Source organism: Sapajus apella, unplaced genomic scaffold (genome assembly GCF_009761245.1).
Source record: "Sapajus apella isolate SASKATOON/1434 unplaced genomic scaffold, GSC_monkey_1.0 scaffold62, whole genome shotgun sequence".
Taxonomy (NCBI): Eukaryota; Metazoa; Chordata; class Mammalia; order Primates; family Cebidae; genus Sapajus; species Sapajus apella.
This window is the reverse complement of record NW_022437002.1, coordinates 8,285,149-8,306,499: the sequence shown is the minus strand read 5'-3', so window position 1 is coordinate 8,306,499 and position 21,351 is coordinate 8,285,149. Positions and strand designations below refer to the sequence as shown.

Genomic DNA, 21,351 nt, shown 5'->3' with positions numbered 1-21,351 from the left:
GTGAGACAGTCTCTCTCTATTGTCCAGGCTGGAGTGCAGTGGCACGACCTCGGCTCACTGCAACCTCCGCCTCCTGGATTCATGCAATTCCTCTGCCTCAGCCTCCTGAGTAGCTGGGATTACAGGTACATGCCACGATGCCCGGCTAATTTTTATACTTTCAGTAGAGACGTGTTTTCACCATGTTGGTCAGGATGGTCTTGAACTCCTGACCTCGCGATCCATCTGCTTCACCCTCTAAAAGTGCTGGGATTAGAGGCATGAGCCACCCCACATGGCCATCATGTTCCACTTCTAAGTGGCGGCCTTGGACTATTGTATCACCACCTTCATTCCCTGCTGACGATGCGCAGGTTCTTTATCTACGGGCAGTCCTGAAAGCTGCCAGGAATCCTAATGCATAAGTAACACACTGGAATGGGAGACAAAGTAGAACAAAAGATCTGCGTTTGATGTCAGCTGATCCTTGTGATATTAAGGCACGTCATTCTTAGCTTGGCTTATCTTTCAAAAGGGCAAAATGGATATCACACCAACTGTTCAACTTTTCTCAAAGGGTTATCAGAAAATTGATATAAAAATGCAGCCAGGTTTCACACCTGTAATTCCAGCATCTTGGAAGCCCTCGGCGAGAGAATCACAAAGTCAAGAGTTCGAGACCAGCCTGGCTAACATGGTGAAACCCCATCTCTACTAAAAGTACAAAAAAATTAGCTGGGCATAGTGGTGAGTGTTGTAATCCCAGCTTCTCGGAAGGCTGAGGCAAGAAAATCGCTTGAACTCGGGAGGTGAAGGTTGCAGTGAGCCAAGACTGTGCCACTGCACTCCAGCCCTGGCGACAGTGCAAGACTCTGTCTCAAAAAAAGAAAGAAAGAAAAAATGCTTGCCAGATGAAATTCTGAATCAGCAGAAGTGTTGCTTCTTACCAGAAGCTACGGGACTTCAGCTATACTACTTTTATTGACACACGATTAAAAAGTCATGGAACATTCAAAACGTAAACAGAAACATCAGGACATAGCCATGAATGTTGCTCCACAAAGTTGAACAATGCTACCGTTGTTTAAGAAGTACTTGGAACACTTCTCTTGGAACTGTCTGTAAAACTAGTTTAAAAAGCACTTAAGATCAACAATCATGTCCTATCTAGTTCTCCCCTATTTCTTTGACTCAATAGTTTTATTACTTGACAATGACTTTGAGCCATTTCTAAAATACAACCTCCCCATGAAAATCCATGATGAAAAACTGCACATCTAAAACAACGAATTCTCAAATGATTATATGATTCTCCACACCATCCCTATGGTCAGTTTAAGATTAACTTCTCTCATGAAGCCTTCTTTGGACAAAGATCACACTATTTTGATGTAGAAATTCTGTCTTCAAACTAGGGACCCTACTTGACATTTACATGGATTAAAAGAAGAAACAGGCTGCACTAACCCTAAACTCCTCTGATTTGAAAATTCTGGTTTGTAGCCCAAAGGGGGCAGACAAGAGACTCAAGAGTCTGAAACAGGTGACAGACAGGGGCTTACGTACTTCTGCTTCTTTGATCCTTTATGAGTTTTCTCTGTTTTCTCAGCTGACCTTTCCCTTGAGTGGCTGGAGTCTCGGGAATCCACTGATTCTCTTGATTTACCTCGTTTAAGATCTCTCTCCTTATGTTTTTTACGACGTTCAATATCAAGGCGGAGATCAACAGGATCATCTTTGTATTTTCCCTCAGCCTATCAAAAGACAAGTCAAAATTAAGGTTTCTGGGATTCAGAGCTGTCAACTCAACCATCCCACAAACTATGTGGTTTTTACTCCAATGGAGGGGTGCAGAGGAAGCACTGGGTAATGTGAGGCATCTCAGCAAAGCTTGGGAGGGGATGCAGGATGTCCCACAGAAGTTACTTCATAAGTAACACAGAACCCAAGATAGTTCTCCAAAATAATGGTGATGGGCTTCCGAAAATGCTATGCATTGATCTCACTCTATTTCCTTTCTGGCCCAGTAATGACTCTGGCTAGTTTAGAAGTTGAGAAGGCTGGCCAGGCACAATGGCTCACACCTGTAATCTCAGCACTCTGGGAGGCCAAGGCAGGCGGATCACTTGAGTTCAGGAGTTCGAGACCAGCATGGGCAAGAAGGCAAAACCCCGTATTCTACTAAAAATAGAAAAATTAGCCAAGCGAGGTGGCACACGCCTGTAATCCCAGCTACGAGGGAGGCTGAAGTAGAAGAATCACTTAAACCCAGGAGGCAGAGGTTGCAATGAGCTGAGATCGTGCCACCGCACTCCATCCTGGCTGATAGAGTGAGACTCTGTCTCAAAAAAAAAAAAAAAAAAAAGGGGGAAGGCTAAAATTAGATCTGGAAAGTAGGTGGTTGGGCTGGCTGAGGCTTAGCCACCACTAAGAGTAGGAATGCTCACCTTCTCCTACCTATACTTGTAGTATCCACCCATGGCTTATCCTCCACTTGGAATTATCTATGAATACTGATTCCAAAGAGAGACAATGGAAGACTTAAGCAGCCTTCAAAGCTGAAAAGTTTCTCTAGAAAGGGAATATCAAAAACTATGGGGAATTCATAAACTGGCAGAACAAGGTCAAAGTTTATAAGAAAGAAAGAAAGAAAAAAAAAAACTTCTCTGCTAGCTTCCTAAGCAGTTCAGCTATGAAGGTATGCTTTACAGCAGCAACAACACACCTGCCCGGACCACTGCAGCAAAGGCTTTCAACAATTCCTGGGAAGCTCAGTGGGGGCAAAGGTGCACGGTAGTTCCAGGGACACCCCACACTAGGATTTGTCTCATGGAGGTAATTCAGGGAGGAAGAAATGTAGTTCACTCTGCATTAACGGTTTACTTATATGAACTAATAAACTTTAATTGTAACTAACAGCAGGAGTAGCAGAAACTAGGTTTATTGTTTTTGTGTTCTTTTTTGAGTCAGAGTTCCGCTCTTCTTGCCTAGGATGGAGTACAATGGTGCGATCTCTGCTCATTGCAACCTCCACCTCCTGGGTTCAAGTGATTCTACTGCCTCAACCTCCCAAGTAGCTGAGATTACAGGCATGCACCACTATGCCCAGCTAATTTTGTATTTTTAGTAAAGATGAGGTTTCACCACATAGGTCAGGCTGGTCTTGAACTCCCGACCTCAGGTGATCCACCTGCCTCGACCTTCCAAAGTGCCGGGATTACAGGCATGAGCCACCGCAGCTGGTCGTTTATTGTTTTATCACTTAATTTGTTTCCTAAAGGAGGAAACTGGGCCTCTGCATCCTCCAAAGAGCAAAAAAAAAAAAAAAAAAAGACAAAAAGACAAATGCAACACTGTTCCCAGGGGTAACACCTCCAATGAGTTGGCTTTTTGGGGCATGGAAGACAAGATCTCTCCTGGTGTTTTCAAAGAAAACCTTGGGTTTGACATGGCTAGTGCCAAGCTGAAGAAGGGATACTTGGAGGAGGAAAGAGGGATGGGAGAGAAGAGAGACTGCTCAAGGCACCTCTCGTCACATTCAACCAACAAGACAAATTCGTTTGGAAAACTTGAAAATTAGTATTTTTAGAAAAGTTTTCAGCGGCACTGGAATAACCATCTGTAATTTTAAATTTCAACTGTATATGTGAACGAAGATCAATAAATACTAAGATTTTTAAAAGCCCAATTTGGTTATTTCACAGTAAAAGATTGTTTACAAGTTTTAACCTCTTAATAACAGTGTTTACGTGCACATCACTGCAAATGTAGCTGGGCCATCAAAGTAATGTTTAGATATAAAGTAACAGTAATTGACAGATGATAGATATGGTACAATGTTAAAAAAAAAATACTGGACCAGCTGTTTAAAAACAGTCTACTTAAGACATGAATATTTTACTCTTCTCTGACATGCATGTCTTTTTGAAATCATGGTTGGAAATAGTGCATGTATACAGTTGATTTGATAATACTTACAAGCAGAAAAATATCACAAAAAGTTTCTTCTCTCATCATGGGCACTTGTTCCAAAACTCCTCTCTTTTTTTTCTCAAGCTCACCTCAATAGACTTTGGGGTCATTTACCATATTCTAACCACTTCACAAAGGTTGTTGATACATTTAATAAAAATTAACCCTTTGTAGTTCATTTTTAGAATTATGCCCATCCTTAAAAGAAAAACACAAACTTAAGTAGAGAGTAATTTAAACAAACACATTTCTGTCAAGTTCATGCCCAACGCACTCATTTTGTTGGAATTACTGATCAAATCAACAGTTCACCTTGTAGCCAGGTTCCCGGGGACTTTTCATTTCATCATGAGCCAAACCATGTTTTCTGAATGTACTGGGGGAAATGTCTATTCTCCTAAAATTCAAAATAAAAAAACAATATAGTATTCCATTGTGTGAATATGATACTGGTAATATTCTAGCTCCTAAGTTGGGCAATAGATTCACAGGCATTCCTTTTCCTTATGTTTCATGATGTATGTATTACTTATACTCTTTACTTATATACTTATACTTTCCCATAGGCAGACACGCACACACACAGTCCCAAGTTCCCAAGGTGTAACCGAAGTTCGAGGCTTTTCTTCTCTCCTAGTTTTGCTACACACAGAAAGATGGACTCACCCATAGTCTTAAAGATAAGGCCAACTGGCCGGGCGCAGTGGCTCACGCCTATAATCCCAGCACTTTGGGAGGCTGAGGCGAGTGAACCACAAGGCCAGGAGTTCAAGACCAGCCTGGCCAACATGGTGAAACCCTGTCTTTAATAAAAACTACAAAAATTAGCTGGGCACAGTGGCAGGCACCTATAATCCCAGCCACTCAGGAGGCTGAGGCAGGAGAATCACTTGAGCCTGGGCAGTGGAGTTTACAGTGAGCACAGACTGCACCACTGTACTCCAGCCTGTGCAACAGAGTGAGACTCCATCTCAAAACAAAACACACACAGACACACACACACACCCCTCTAAGGCCAACTCTGTTTCTAGTCTCCTATCTAGTAAACAGACTCCCACAACCAAATGGAATAGTCTTTAAACCTGCTGGGCTTTACAATCCTTTGACATAATCCTACCAACTTCCACCTCCAGCCAGGCAAATTCTTCCAAAAAAATCCAACTACTTATGTTAAGTGTGAACTACCATGAAATATTAACATATGGGTTTGCTTAAAGAAACTAGCATTAGGCTGTCATGCAGTGGTTCATGTCTGTAGTCCCGGCACTTTGGGTGGCCAAGGTGGGCAGATCATCTGAGGCTGGGAGTTTGAGACCAGCCTGGCCAACATGGTGAAACCCTGTCTCTACTAAAAATACAAAAATTAGCTAGGTGTGATGGTGCACGTCTGTAATCCCAGCTACTTGCGAGGCTGAGGCATGAGAATCGCTTGCATCTGGGAGGCAGAGGTTGCAGTAAGCTGAGATTATGCCATGGCACTCCAGCCTGGGAAACAGAGCAAAACTTCATCTCAAAAGAGAAAAAAAAAAAGAAACTAGCATTTACTCCACCTACAGAAACTCACAGTAATTTCAGGGTAACATTTGCCGGCTCCCAAGAATACCAGTTAATCTATGTCAAGAGAGCTGTTTTCCTCAGGCCCAATGTGAGAGACTGTTGTCCCAAAGCATGTCATATACACTCTCAAATATAAATGTCTACAGTTCTCCTAGAGTCTTAAGGATGTTTCCCGAAATTTTGTATTAAACGTGCATTAGCAGCAGAATTTAACAAGGTGAGTTTAATGTCTGATATAGTCTTTTATTACAACCTTCAGTGTAAGGCTCAGGTCCTTACCTGTGTATCTCTGGGCTTTTCTTGTTTTTGGCTGCCTCCTGCTCAGTTCCTCTCTTTAGGTATTTAGTAAAGCGTTCATGTAATGTCATTCCTGAGGACCCAAAGTGATGCTCTGTTGGTATTAAAAGAAACACATTGTGTTAGCAAAGGGAGACACAATGTTCAACTCTTTTGCAGGAACCGGGAACCATAGAGATGCAACTAAAGTAGTTAAACCCACACAACAAACATACTGAGAAGAGGAAGGAAAAATGGCTGGTTCAAACACAGTCCCGTACTGGGGACCAGATTCCCACTGTAGCTCCCATGACTTAGGACACAGAAACTTGCAGCTTATTTCCATCGGAAGCACAGCGCCAACTCTTGCTTGAGTTTAAATTCAGATAGAAACTGCAAGTGGCCCAACCCAGCTTCTCCATCATTTCTCTTAGCCATTCCCTAACCTGCCTAACCCCATTGCTCAGCGGGATGATAAAATACCCTGAGGAAGAAATTCATACCACAAGGTCCCTAAGATATCACTTAGAGGGGAGAAGGCAGAGATGATTAGAAGAGTCATTTTGCTATTGGCCTCTAAGTTTTCGACCATTTTAAATCACAAGGATTTAACCTATTATCATAGTCACAGGTTACTAGCATTTCTAAATGTTGAGGTGTGCAATTAAAACATGGAAACTGCTTCCTGAAGGGAATTTCCTTCAAGCAGACCCAGAGCTTCCAAGGCCATTTAGATGAGATACAGGGCCCCCAAAACTCCTCATCCACCCACTCATCCTTCTGCTAAGTGTGGAACACAAGCCTGAAGTAGGCCAGGGTATGAACTCACCTTTAACATGGTGAACAATGGTCACTATATGTTGGGCAAACAGTTCTGAGGGGCTACGCTGAGACTGAGCTGACTGTATGTGCTGGAAAATGGAACGAAACTCCTGTTCCTTTTTGTTGCTATGGACTAGATCTCGGCAAAGCTTGCGTTCCTGAGCCAATAAGCCACTGGGTCTGAAAAAGAAATACAGAAGGCCCAATTAGAACATAATATACAGAAAGAACATTAAAACCATAAAAATACTTCTTTCAAACAGTTTTAAATCTATCCACAAACTTCTTTTTTCTCTTCCTACCAAAATTCAAAGTAAACTCAATGCACTCTAACTATGGAAGAGTATCCTAAATCTCTCTCTTCCCTTTTTTTACTGGAATCTTCAAGTGGGGTGAAGTGTTAAACCTTAGTCACTGCTAGTTTTTTTTTTTTTTTTTTTTTTTGGAAGAGAGGTTGGTTCTTTTTAGTAAGGCGGGATTGAAATGCGCGATCTCGGCTCACCGCAACCTCCGCCTCCTGGGTTCAGGCAATTCTCCTGCCTCAGCCTCCTGAGTAGCTGGGATTACAGGCACGCGCCACCATGCCCAGCTAATTTTTTGTAGTTTTAGTAGAGACGGGGTTTCACCGTGTTGACCAGGATGGTCTCGATCTGTTGACCTCGTGATCCACCCGCCTCGGCCTCCCAAAGTGCTGGGATTACAGGCGTGAGCCACCGCGCCTGGCCCACTGCTAGTTTTAACACACACCACAAATGAGAAAGTATTTTAAAAGATCAACGGCTGGGCGCGGTGGCGCACGCCTGTAATTCCAGCACTTTGGGAGGCCAAGGCAGGCAAATAAGGTCAAGAGATCGAGCCCATCCTGGTCAAGACAGTGAAACCCTGTGTCTACTAAAAAAAAGTACAAAAAATTAGCGGGGCATGGTGGTAAGTGCCTGTAATCCCAGCTATTCAGGAGGACAAGGCAGGAGAATCGCTTGAACCCAGGAGGCGGAGGTTGCAGTGAGCTGACATTTCACATCTGAGTGAGATTTTGCACTCCACAGTGAGACTCCATCTCAAAAAAAAAAAAAAAAAAAAAAAAAAAAACAACTACAGCTGGGCACAGTGGCTCATACCTGTAATCTCAACACTAAGAGGGAGGCCAAGGAAAGAGGATCAGTTGAGGCCAGGAGTTCAAGACTCTGTCTCAATCAATCAATACAAAGATCAGCTAGCACAACCAGCCAAGGCCATTCAAGGTGGTGACATCATGAAGTGGGAGTGGGGTGTGGCTGGAATGCTGTTCAAGCAGACTTCCAGCTGGCTGAGTAGTTTACACCAAGTTAAAAAACCAGTCGGCATCGGCCTCCCAACTCTTTCCTAAAGTTTAGGGGAGAGGGCGTTGATGTATTGGCTTTCTTAACTCTAAAATTGTGGCCAGGCACAGTGGCTCATGCCTGTAATCCCAGCACGTTAGGAGGCCAAGGTGGGCAGATCCTGACCTGAAGTCAGGAATGCAAGACCAGCCTGGCCAACATGGTAAAACCCAGTCTCTACTAAAAATACAAAAAGTAGCCAGGTGTGGTGGCAGACGCATGTAATCCCAGCTACTCATGAGGCTGAGGCAGGAGAATTGCTTGAACCCGGGAGGTAGAGGTTGCAGTGAACTGAGATCACACTGCTGCACTCCAGCCTGGGTGACAGAGAGAGACTCCATCTCAAAAATAAAATAAAATCCAATAAAATTGCTAAGTTATTTGATGGGGAAGGTCTGTACTACAGACTTCGGTGACCCAGCTAGGAATGGATCCAGGATGGCTTCACAGGTAAAAGCTATCTTAAACACAAGAAACAGTATTGGGCTTGGGGTTGCAGTGATGAACAGAGTAAGCCAGTCACTAAGGAGTGAAGAGATATTTCATCAACCCTGGGATACTGCCTCCCTCAAAACACACAATCACTCTATGATACATACTCTCCAGTATACATAGGTGGATATAAAAGTATCACCACTGAAGCTTAAGACAGCAGGGGAGGGGGGGAATACAGCAGAATGTTCCCAGTGAGAAGGGCTAGGATACACCATTTAGGCCACTAAACTGATGAGGATCAAGAAGGAGTACATCTCACCGTGCAAGGTCCTCATCAAAAGAGTCCATCCGGACATTGACCTGTGCCTCTCGAGTAATGGAAAAGGAAGACTTCCCTGTGGAAAAATCTCCTTTTGCTCCCAGCTTGTCTCGGCTCTCAGAGGTCTTTCTTGGGGGAGGTGATGAGCTTTTGTCCTGGACTGCTTTGTAAGCAGTCACTCGGAAATTCTTCTCAGGCACAAAGCCCCTGTGCCCACCTTCGGTTCTCTTGCCCCGATCCTCCTTTTTGGATCTCTCTGAGAAAGACTCCTCCTCCAGCTCCTCTGTTTTCCTCTGCTTTTCCTTCCCTGGAGGTGCATATACCAGGCCCTCCCATTTGCCTGACTTCTCCTCCTCCTGGTTTTTGTTTGCACCTATGACTTTAGACATAAATTTGGGTTCATCATCAAACTCAGATTCCTTCCTTCCCTTAGCTTTATCCTTATCTTGATCATCCATCTCCTCCTTGTGGAAGTCAGCCATCTTCTTCTCAAAGTCATCTCGGAGCTTATACCTTTTGGGAGACTGACTGCCCCGAAAAGGCTTCTCAGAATCAGTTTTGGGAGCAAAAGAATCAGATTTCATTTTTCCATCACCCAAGCCTGTGTCAGAGAAGCTCCCTTTCTCTTTTATTTTTTCTTTATCGGTATTAGTTTGTTTCTGTTCCTTATCTTTTCCATTCTCTGTCTTCTGCTCTTCTAGATATCTAGTTATAAAAACACAAAAGAGACACACAAGAGGCTTCTTAAGCAACTTGCTCTAAAATAGTGCCTTGCCGTTTTTGATTCACTGAAAAAAACATGTCTTGTGGATTCCAGTATTACCAAAGGACTTTCTATGTGGCTACTTCCTAATAATTTCTGAAAAACTGCCATTCACAGTTCTAGGAACTTGGCAATTAAGAGAAAAATATATGATCCATGGAGTTGTGTCTTACAAAAGCAACCAAAGAGAACAGCAGCAGTTATTTTTATGATACTAAAAAACAAAACAAAAACAAAAACCTACTTACCTGTAATGTGATCTAGGGCAAAAAAAAAACTAAGGTCTTACCCAACCTTCACTCAGTCACTTAAAATCTGCTTTCAGCAAAGATAACATAGAATGTTCAACCTTGGACTGTTTTGCTTTTATACAACTCACATTTGGAAATACAAGTCTAAAAAGAGACTTCAAATTTGCTTCAAGTCACCTAGAAGATCTAAATATGAAATATACTGTGAACACAAATAAAAACAAAATACATGTTAATGGGGGAGAGGGTGACAGCAGCAAAAAATCATCATTTTCTTTCTTATGAAAAAGCAGAGCTCATGCTCAAGTCTTCTAAAGAGATTCACAGTTCTGGCATGGAACAAAACTTACACTTTAAAATAGACTTACTTGGGAGCTAAACTATGAGGAGCCAAAGGTATAAGAATGATACAATGAACTCTGGGGACACGGGGAAGGATGGGAGGGGGCAAGGGATAAAAAAACTACACATTGGGTATAGTGTACAATGCTTGGGTGATGGGTGCACCAAAATCTCAGAAATCACCAATAGAGAACTTATCCATGTAACCAAACACCACCTATTCCCCAAAAACCTATTGAAATAAAAAAATAAAATAAAATTGAATTACTGAAGGCAAGTACAGATTCAAAACATCTCATCTGTACCATTATTACAGAAACCCTAATCAAGTCAAAGTTGCATTAATATAGCCAAGAAGAATCAAGGGATCAAAAAGTATGCTAAATATGATAAAAGAAAAAAAAAGTGGGGGAAACCACTTGCTGGGTTAGTCCCTCTTGACCACAACCTGGTTCCAATGCAACTTCCCTGTAACCTCTCTGCCATCCCAATCCATCCAACCATACAAACAAAGATTCACGTTCCAACTCACCGTGTCCCCCAGGGGAGAAAGACGGAAGCACTGTCATGTCCTCTCCTAACACGCAGCCGTGTTGGCTTCTACTGGGACATACACCCACCTTGTGGTTTTAAAACAAGGCCTTCCTGGACTAAGCCTTGGCCTTTCCCATTCTGCCCAGTCTCCTCAACTGGAGAGTATTGAGGGTGCAGCTCTTCACCATGATGGGCTGATGCAGATCGAACATAGTAGATGGTGGGTGCTAGAGGGTCTAAGAGCTCCAATGGCCATTCATTTTGGCAAAGACCATATTTTTTTTTGATAGCTGACCCACAAATCTCTACTGTTCTTTGGCTTACATTGGTAGAATCCAAGGCAAATTTTAAATGTGAAAACATCATTGCAGAGTAGTCTAAAGAAAGTTTATGCTGCAATACAAATTCAGGAAGGTAGGAAAGCTAGAGTTAACCTAAAGGTTTCCTTGGGTGATGCTTTTAATGTTTACTAATGAAAAGTTTAGGAAATAGGGATTACCTTTTACCATTAATCAGAGTTCTAACTTAGATCACATTACAATTAAACTGCCAGCTAGTGAGATGAAAACAACCAGGCAGGGGAAATGAGATACTTGCCTCTTTGTATAAGCTGCCCCTCCTGGAGCAGCACTCTCCTCCTTCTGAGATGAGCCATATGTGGAGCCAGTAGATGGTGGACTCTTACCCACAGGGCTCTTTTTGGATGGACTCAGGGACCCAGAACCATGGTCGAACTGACCTTGGTGTGTCCCAGACTGATACCCAGCACCACTCGGCAGAGATGAGCCCATCTGGGATGTGCTGGAAAGTGGAGGACTAGGTTTTGGCACCGGGCTAGGACGGGGTGACCGCCGCCTCACCACCACAGACTGGAGGGGGCTTTTGAGAGCTGGGCTTCGCTCCCGAGGACTCAGCTCAGAAACTGCTGAGGCCCGGGATGCAGAACCAGTGCCGTAGGTGGCATCTGGCCATGGCTTTGAGCTCTCAGATGCTTTTGTATCTTGAGAGGTGCCTCCAGAGAATGCCTGCTCCTTGGTCTCATCTCCCTGGTTATCCCCGGCAGCCTGAGAGGGCCGGCTATCCTTAGAAGAGGACTTTTTCTCCTTTGCAGACTTGCGCTTAGAAGATTCAACTCGGCTATGGTTGGAGGAAGAACGGGAGGATGAGGAGCGCCTTGACCGGTCAGAGGACGACTTATCAGAGTTTCTAGAATGGCTCCTGGACCTTGGTGAAGGGGACCTTCTCTTTGGGGACCGGGATCTTGAGCGGCCTCGACGAGGACTGTATGCTTGCCGGTAATTCTGCCAATTTGAGCGGTAGTTTCCATAGCCTCCTCGGTTATACTGGCCCCACGGATAAAAGCCTCTGTTACGCCCACGAAAATAATAGGGCCTTCTATAGCCTCTGTTGTGACCTCGAAAATCTCGATTCTGGTACACTCTTGGGTGGTTTCTTTCTCTGTTATGAGCTGGAGAATATGATCTGGAACGAGACCTAGAACTGGAATGGAATGGAAAGGAGAGACAAATGTTTGAATTTTTGAAAAGCATTTTTATTCAAGAAAAATCTCTTCTGAAATCCCTGCCCTGATGTGTCATTCACTTTATTTTGTTTTCAAAGAAAGGGCAAAAACAAATATTTAATCCCACTATTTTCGGCCCTTACTAAGTACAAAAACATGGGTAAGAATAATTTTAATAAGTGATGAAACGCAGGTTCACATCATTCATATTGCAGCACATTTAAAATGGAGGTGCACTGCTACAGTGACTGGGAAAATACCAACTGTTTTAAGGTAGTAAGCTAAACAAAGACCATTTTAATATGATAACTGCTTACAGTTTCACAGGCACGGGGATTTTAATGGGGCTCCAGGTCATTGGAAGTGAGGGGAAAAAAAACTGCAAGCTGTGGTACCCAGACAGGTACTCTGACCCCTTCCTACACTGTGGTCACACTCCACACTCTATCCTACTCAGTTCTCTCCCTCTTATGCGGGACAAATTTCTTAGATACCTCTAAGACCTGGGATTGTAAAAGTAAAGTTACAACAGGTATACACCAAAGAAAACTTGGAGAATGCATCTGTTCAAAGCTTAAAAGAACTTACTAAAATCACACAAGGAAAGCATAAAATATTGTATTTTTAAATTGGGGACCTGGAAATGGTCTCACTACTTAGGTCACATTTCTGTGGCTGAGCTACATGATCTTACCTAGGGGCCACAAGAGGCCACTATCTGACCATAAAACACCCAGGCACACATGAACTTAGCAAAGAGTAACTAAAAAACACCCCATACCAGTGTGTACAGAAAGCTAGTGTTGCGTTCGTCTCCATTTAACAATATAGAACTCTTGTATAGCAAGGTACATCAGAACGACAGGAACTAAATAGTAATCTAACTTGGTAAAAAACTGTACATTCGTAAGTGTCAGGCTTGTCAATGATGAGGAGCTTTGTTTCCATCAAAAAGCCAGAAATCATGTATGTTGGTGTAAAAATCCACTGGAGTTCTTGGATACCACTTTCTCTGTCTACTATGATATAGACATTAACATTAACCACTACTCCTAAGCAGCTGGCTAGAAATAAGTAAAATTTACTAGAAAACTATTTCAAGTAATATTTTCTTTACATGTAAAATAAAAACTCTTCAGTTAGCAGGCCTTCTTATATCAGGCCTGACTGGGAAACAGGTGTGTTTTTATCTGTTTTTCAAAATAACTCCATTTAGCAAATTTGCCAAGACTTTTCAGGATTTAACAACTAAACAAAACAGCATTTTTAAGAAGAAACGTACATTCAATTTAATCTAAAGATAAAGTGGGATTGGTTTTCCACTATTTATTGCCCACTGTACTCAGATTTTTTTATCTATACCATAAATAACAGCAACTGGCAAAGATATATCTTACTGCTGGTTGTTATTGTAATTAAGTACAAGTAAAAAAAAACTTACCTTCTACATTTTTCATTTGAAAACAGTAACAATATAAGAAAAGAAAGGAGAGGCAGATGCAGATTATGAAAGTGAATATGACCCGATTAAAGGGCTATGCTTGAGGGAGGTGATCCACCACCAGCACTAAGGAGGGTTTAATTCATGTTCCCATCCTCACAGGCTACTGCTGCTTCTGTTACCAATTACTAGTGAGGGCCCTGGGCATACTGCATCCAAAACTCGCAGTCATTGCACAGATGCAGGGAAGTGAGTCTCTGCAGATTGCAAATGAAGTTATTTAAGAGATGTCACTTAAAAGGATACAGTCTGTGAAATACAAGGAAATAATCAATTTTCTCCAATTCTGTAGAACTCAGCAGTTAGTTAATTTAAAGGCATGGTTTCTCAAACTCTCTGGATAGATACTTTCCTTGCAGGAGAGGGAAAACAAAAGAAAAAACCATGAAACAGATAAGCCAGAAATAAAAATTGAACATCCAGTGGCAAATTTATCTGTTTCTAAAAAAGAGAGAAGTCAGACCACAATCAAGTATAAAAGCATACTTTCTAGTGGAGAAATTCCTCCAGAACAACAGTCTCTTCTAGGTATATGATAGCATGTAAAGTGTCCCTAGATCTACCCCAGCACATACTGCCTGCCTAAAATATTTTTTCCTCATTTGCCAAGTCAGTGAGCAAGTGCCAAATGATTTGCAGAACATGGAGAAAAGCCCAAAATTCTGGCTGTCATAAATACTTCAGAGTTGGTTAACATTTTTCAATTCAATTTTGTCTCTCAGTTTTGACAATTCAATTTTGTCTCTCTGTTTCTCAGCAGACCCTCTTGGTTTTGAACCAGTTATTTAGTTTCTTCTAGGTACTAGATTAAATTTTAAAAAGGCATTTTCATAACCAAATGAGCTAAAACTGAAGTTTAAACTGCCTAAATCAAGATTCTGGGTCCAGGGTAGGAGTTACTAAGAGTCTTGCTTGTCCCATGGTTTTAAAAGCAATTTCCTGAGACCAGCCTGACCAACATGGAGAAACCCCATCTCTACTGAAAATACAAAATTAGCTGGGTGTGGTGGCACATGCCTGTAATCCCAGCTACTGGGGAGACTGAGGCAGGAGAATTGCTTGAACCAGGGAGGCAGAGGCTGGAGGCTGTGGTGAGCCGAGATTGCGCCATTATATTCCAGCCTGGGCAACAAGAGCAAAACTCTGTAAAAAAAAAAAAAGCAATTTCCTGAGGTAGATCAATTTAGCCAGGTTTCCCTTTTCAATATTTATGCATACCTACTTTTTCTGGCTGGCTTCTCACAAATTCCATTTAATTGCTTTTGTTAAATGGTGTTTAAAAAAAAAAAAAAACAACACCAATCATTTGTTTAATAGACTCCTTAGAAATACTATAGGGCTCTGGAAGTCACCAAGAGTAAAAGTTTAATCACTGACTTTTCCTGAGGTTAATTTTAAATTTCATAATCAATTCATCTAAGACAAGGATTCTAGATACTCATCTGAAATAAACAGCAGGGGTTCCAAGTGTCAAACATGACAAACCATCTCCTTGCTAATTACTGCTGAGAAAAAAAATGAAAATGTACAAAGATCCCCCTTTAGTATTTAAATACACCAATATTTCCCAAACTCACATACAGAAACTTGTATCTACTGAAAGCTTATCTATCCACAAAAGAAAGTTAAAACACTTTTAAAGAGTGAAAAATCCAACTCACAACACATCAAAAGAGGAAAGACGCTGGAGGTTTAGCATCCTATTCCAAGACATAATTAAAATAGGGAAATCCACCTGAAGGTGTGAAAACTGACTGAATTAGGAAATACTGGCAATAAATTAAAAAAAAAAAAACTGTTCTCATATTTAGTAACATAAAGTGATGCTTACAACAGTGATTTTTAAAAAGATTTAAGATACATTTACTAAATAGATGCAGCTTGTTAGTAATTGGCACATTGTATACAAATGACTCCAGGTAAGTTTCTAAAAGTTTAATTATTTTAGTGGGTTGAGGCTTCTTTTCTTTGCCATGTTGTTCGTATTATTAATCCTCTTAGCTATCCTTTGCTATGATGCAAATAAACTTCGGTTCAAGCCTTCAAAAATATTTTGGTGAAAAATAATCAGCTATAGAGATTTGAAGCAAGCAGCTCAAATAAAAATAAAATGTTCTTTCTTCCAAAGCGGATGGGAAATACTACGTGCTGGCAGAGGAAAGGAATCAGGCAATCAGCATGGCAATCAAAACTGATCTGTATTTGTAGTTTAAAGAGACCTGGAATATCTTATAGCCCAACCCTGCACCTCAAGCCAACCCCCCAGTCCATTTGACACTCACAGAAAAAGTCTAACAAAAGATCTTCAAACATCCACATCAACTGATGCAATGATTATCTCAATATACAAAGTCACACCCCCTTACCTCAGCCTGCGCTTCCTTGAACGAGAGACAGATCGGCTTCGGGACCGAGACTTCGAAAATGAACGAGAACGAGATCTTGATGCAGATCTTGAGCGGGAAGAGCGAGATCCAGACTTGGATTTGTTTGTTTTTGACATCTCTGAAGAGAGGATAACTTTTCAATTACACCTAATGTTAGAAAATGCATTAGAACAAATGAGTGAGTTGCTTTGCTGTGAACCTCTTTGGACATTTTAGAAACGCAATTTCTTTTAATCTGGGCAAAATAAGAAGACCCCGTATCTATAAAAAAACTTTATTTTAATTAGCCTGGCATGGTGGTGTGTGCCCATAGTCTTAGCTATTTGAGAGGCTACGATAGGACAGATTGCAAAGTTACAATGAGCTGAGACTGAACCAGTGCACTGCAGCTCTGGGGGAAAGAGCAATACCCATCTCCCAAAAAAAAAAAAAAAAAAAAAAAAGAGAGAGAGAGAGAGAGAAAGTGGCTGAGCACAGTAGCTCACGCCTGAAATCCCAGTGCATTGGGAGGCCAAGGTGGGAGAACTGCTTGAGTCCAGGTGTTCAACACTAGCCTAGGCAACATAGCAATATTTTGTGTCTACAAAGTTAAAAATTTTTAGATTAGCTGGGTGTGGTAGTCTTAGCTACTCAAGAGGCTAAGGTGTGAATGGCTTGAGACCAGGATTTTGAGACCAGCCTAAGCAACATAGGGATTCCCCCCGCTTCCCAAAAAAAAAAAAAAAAATACACAACTTTTTAATATAAAATAAATTTTAAAAACAGAAAGTACCATTAAAAAAAAAATAAAATGAAATGACTGATTTTTAAAAACCACTCTGCTATTTCATCAAAAGGAATTTCTTAGTAGTAGAAATCTCAAACAGATCAAGCCACAGCAGCACATGGAAAACCTGACACTGGGTAATACAACCTAACCGGGTAATACAAGAGATCACCAAGAATGAGGGTGTTTATTAATTTTGGTGCATATGGTCTTCTTTCTCTCAATAAGCAAAGAAGCTTTGAGACTAAGTCAGCTGTTAATAAAAAGTACTGAGATATGAGACAGGTTTCCCAGTTTTAGCAGAAGAAACCCCATGCAATTTATCTTAGTTATATAGTGCGTGGCACATCTAGTCATAAGAAAAGAAGCAACCCTTTGTTCCTGCTCTTTATTAGAAAAGGGTCAACTTTCTTTCAGGGTAATTTTCCCACCAAGAAACAAATCGTCTTTTTCCTTTTCTCCCCCTCCAGGAAAGAAGAGAGCCTCTAAGTTGCCCTGAGAAGTTAACACCTAGTCTACAAAGTGCACTTCTCCTCTATACTCTATAAGCGCCTTGGACATCTTCCGAGCAGCAAAAACTTTTAGATGCCTAAGTACACATCTATCTAAGACAGTAAAAGTAAGAAATCTGAGCCGGGCGCGGTGGCTCAAGCCTGTAATCCCAGCACTTTGGGAGGCTGAGACGGGTGGATCACGAGGTCAAGAGATCAAGACCATCCTGGTCAACATGGTGAAACCCCGTCTCTACTAAAACTACAAAAAATTAGCTGGGCATGGTGGCGCGTGCCTGTAGTCCCAGCTACTCAGGAGGCTGAGGCAGGAGAATTGCCTGAACCCAGGAGGCGGAGGTTGCGGTGAGCCGAGATTGCGCCATTGCACTCCAGCCTGGGTAACAAGAGCGAAACTCCGTCTCAAAAAAAAAAAAAAAAAGAGTAAGAAATCTGTCAAAGATCACAATGCCAGTTAATAGCCAAACCAGGCTAAAACTCCAGGGCTTATTCTATCACACTTCGCTGCCTAGCAAGGTTCTGTTAAGTGATGCTGCCTCTTCTCTGTGAAGGGAAAATAATAAACAATTATTTCTCCCCTCCTACCTCTCAGAATTTGAAGATCTCAGCTCAAAAGCTATCTTCTTAGAGGTTTGCCCTGACCACCCAATCAAAAGTAGCCACACAGTCATTTTCTAGATCCAGTACATATCTTATCTGTTTCTTCAGAACAAAATTCAGTATGTGAAACTATCTCGTTTACTTGTTATTCTGTCTTTAATAAGAATATAAGCTCTATAGCCGCAGCAACCTCATCTTTCTTATTTAATGCTGTATACCCAATGCCCAGAATAATAAATGCTTAACCAGTGTTTTTATTAATTCATTTTATCCTTGAGAAGGGCATTTTTTTTTTTTTTTTTTTTTTGAGACGGAGTTTCACTCTTGTTACCCAGGCTGGAGTGCAATGGCGCGATCTCGGCTCACCGCAACCTCTGCCTCCTGGGTTCAGGCAATTCTCCTGCCTCAGCTTCCCGAGTAGCTGGGATTACAGGCACGTGCCACCATGCCCAGCTAATTTTTTTGTATTTTTAATAGAGACGGGGTTTCACCATGTTGACCAGGATGGTCTCGATCTGTTGACCTCGTGATCCACCTGCCTCTGCCTCCCAAAGTGCTGGGATTACAGGCTTGAGCCACCGCGCCCGGCCTAGAAGGGCATTATTATATTCCACTTTACAGGTAAAAATACTGAGACACAGAGAAGGTAATTAACTTGCCCAAAGTCATATAGCTTTAAGCGGCACGACTGGATATGGATCCAAAATCCAAACCATGATCAGCTCACTCATTCATTAATTCATTCAGACGGGGGTCTCCCTATGTTGCCCAGGCTAGTCTCAAACTTCTAAGCTCAAAGGATCCTCCCTCCTAAGCCTCCCAAAGTACTGGGATTACATGCATGAGCCACCATGCCCAGCCTCACTGTTGGCATATTTAACCACTACGTTATACTGCCTGTCAAGAGCTGTGTCTGGCATACAAAGAGTATTAACAAACTTGTGGAACAAATAAATGCCAAGTGTCTACCCTTACTGAGTTTACAATCTGGTAAAGCTAACAAGATATACATAAACTGAAAGGTGGTATTTATTTCTGATATATTCAAATAAAACACTTGAATTTCAAGAACTTCCTGAAAGACAAAAAGCTTAGGAAGTTGCTATAGCTCCAGCTCACAGGGGAAACAATCAAAATCTTAGCAACATAATTTAGAGGAGGACTGAGAAACCAACAGGAAGTCAGAGACAAAAAGTAATAAGTAAAAGACTGCTAAATGAGGATGTCAAAAACCTACAGTTTTAATCTTGCCAAAACAATCACACTGTTGCAAGCTCAAAGATATTTCAATTTGGAGCTGATTGTTGGTAGTAGTATCACTATATAAAGTCACAATGGGGCCGGGCGCGGTGGCTCAAACCTGTAATCCCAGCACTGTGGGAGGCCGAGGCGGGTGGATCACGAGGTCAACAGATCGAGACCATCCTGGTCAAAATGGTGAAACCCCGTCTCTACTAAAAATACAAAAAATTAGCTGGGCATGGTGGCACGTGCCTGTAATCCCAGCTACTCAGGAGGCTGAGGCAGGAGAATTGCCTGAACCCAGGAGGCGGAGGTTGTGGTGAGCCGAGATCGCGCCATTGCACTCCAGCCTGGGTAACAAGAGCGAAACTCCGTCTCAAAAAAAAAAAAATGTCACAATGAAGAAATAAGTTATTCAGGAATGGGAGGAGGAGGTATAAACAAATAATTTACAATGAGAATATTTAAAATATATTTTGTTTTTGTGTTTGGTCTTAAGCATTATTTTGGGATTCTCTGGGTTCAATCTTGTCAAATAGAGACCTTTATTTCTGTCACAAGTTCAGGGATATCTATCTATGTCTGCCTAGTAACAGATTGTCTAACTTTCTATTTTAACTTGGGTCAGAAATAAAAATCTATCTAGATGACTTCCACAACAGGTGGATATTAACAGACTTTTAAAGAAAATAAAAGGGCAGCAAGTTAGCGGAAAAGGAAACACTCATTTCAACACTCAGAAACTAGAAAACTAAGAAGCTAATTTTCATTAAGATGAAGAAAAGCTGCCATGTAAATACAAGGCCAAACACTTCTGCACATATTAAGCTTACTAGAACTGACAAGTGTACTCAAGAGCTACAATATTCTGACACCCTTCAACTCCTATTGCCAGAGCTTCCTCTTCAATGTAAATTGAAACTAATTATTTTATTTATGTATTTAATTATTACTTTTGTTTTTTTGAGATGGAGTTTCACTCTTGTTGCCCAGGCTGGAAGGCAATGACACAATCTCAACTCACTGCAACCTCTGCCTCCCGGGTTCAAGTAATTCTCCTGCCTCAGCCTCTTAAGTAGCTGGGACTACAGGCACTCACCATCATGCCCAGCTAATTTTTGTATTTTTAGTAAAGACAGGGTTTCACCATGTTGACTAGGCTGGTCTTGAACTCCTGACCTCAGGTGATCCACCCACCTCGGCCTCCCAAAGCGCTGCTGGGATTACAGGCATGAGCCACCACATCTGGCCATCTTTTAATTTTTATTTTTGAGACAGGGTCTCACACTCTGTCACCCAGTTTGTAGTGCTAGTAGCATAATCATGGCTCACTGCAGCCTGGACCTCCCAGGCTCAAGCAATTCTCCCAGCTCAGTCTCCCAAATAGCTGGGACCACAGACATGCACCAACATGCCCAATGCCCAGCTAATTCATTTTTTTGTAGAGAAGGAGGGGTCTCACTATGTTGCCCAGGGTGGTCTCAAACTCCTGGCTTCAAGTGATTCTCTCAGCTCAGCCTCCCAAAGTGCTGGAATTATAGGCATACACCACTATGCCTAGCCAAAACTACTTTTTAAAATAATGATATACCTTGTAAATTAAGTGGGGTAACATCAGATGAAAACTATGCCAGCAAATAACTAAATGAATCACTTAAGTCATTCAGGAAGACCCTAGATAGTGGATAACCACTAACAAATTAAAACAGGTGCTATCCTTGCCTTCATGGAGTTTATCATCTAGAGGTTCAGCTAGATAATAAGCAAGCAAGCAAAAGTATAATTATAAATTCTGGTCAGAGTTGGCAAACAATGAAATGCGAATAATGACTTACTTAAATAAGATGATCAAGAAGTGGCATTTAAGCTGTCACCTGAAGATGAAGAGAGACCATGTAAAAATAAAGAGGAAGAGAAATGTCCAAAAAGTAGGAGGGTCGGCCGGGCGTGGCGGCTCACGCCTATAATCCCAGCACTTTGGGGGGCCGAGGCGGGTGGATCACGAGGTCAACAGATCGAGACCATCCTGGTCAACATGGTGAAGCCTGTCTCTACTAAAAATACAAAAATTAGCTGGGCATGGTGGTGCGCACCTGTAGTCCCAGCTACTCGGGAGGCTGAGGCAGGAGAATTGCTTGAACCCGGGAGGCGGAGGTTGCAGTGAGCCGAGATCACATCATTGCATTCCAGCCTGGGTAACAAGAGTGAAACTCCGT

The 21,351-nt window shown here is 41.9% G+C and overlaps 1 protein-coding gene across 2 annotated transcripts in view; it reads right to left on the bottom strand.

The window, feature by feature from the left end:
* Nucleotides 1–21,351, bottom strand: part of THRAP3 (thyroid hormone receptor associated protein 3) — an 81,531-nt gene that overhangs the window by 7,259 nt on the left and 52,921 nt on the right. Inside the window, exons 3-10 of one of the 2 annotated variants that reach the window (XM_032246952.1) lie at nucleotides 20,971–21,009; nucleotides 15,998–16,165; nucleotides 11,206–12,108; nucleotides 8,719–9,423; nucleotides 6,614–6,786; nucleotides 5,788–5,899; nucleotides 4,264–4,348; nucleotides 1,546–1,733 (exon numbers count right to left, since the gene is read on the bottom strand). In XM_032246952.1, coding sequence (XP_032102843.1) covers nucleotides 1,546–1,733; nucleotides 4,264–4,348; nucleotides 5,788–5,899; nucleotides 6,614–6,786; nucleotides 8,719–9,423; nucleotides 11,206–12,108; nucleotides 15,998–16,134 — 2,303 coding nt within the window. In that variant the 5' untranslated portion in view covers nucleotides 16,135–16,165; nucleotides 20,971–21,009. The remainder of the gene's footprint in view (nucleotides 1–1,545; nucleotides 1,734–4,263; nucleotides 4,349–5,787; nucleotides 5,900–6,613; nucleotides 6,787–8,718; nucleotides 9,424–11,205; nucleotides 12,109–15,997; nucleotides 16,166–20,970; nucleotides 21,010–21,351) is intronic. The other variant, XM_032246951.1, reaches the window with a different exon arrangement.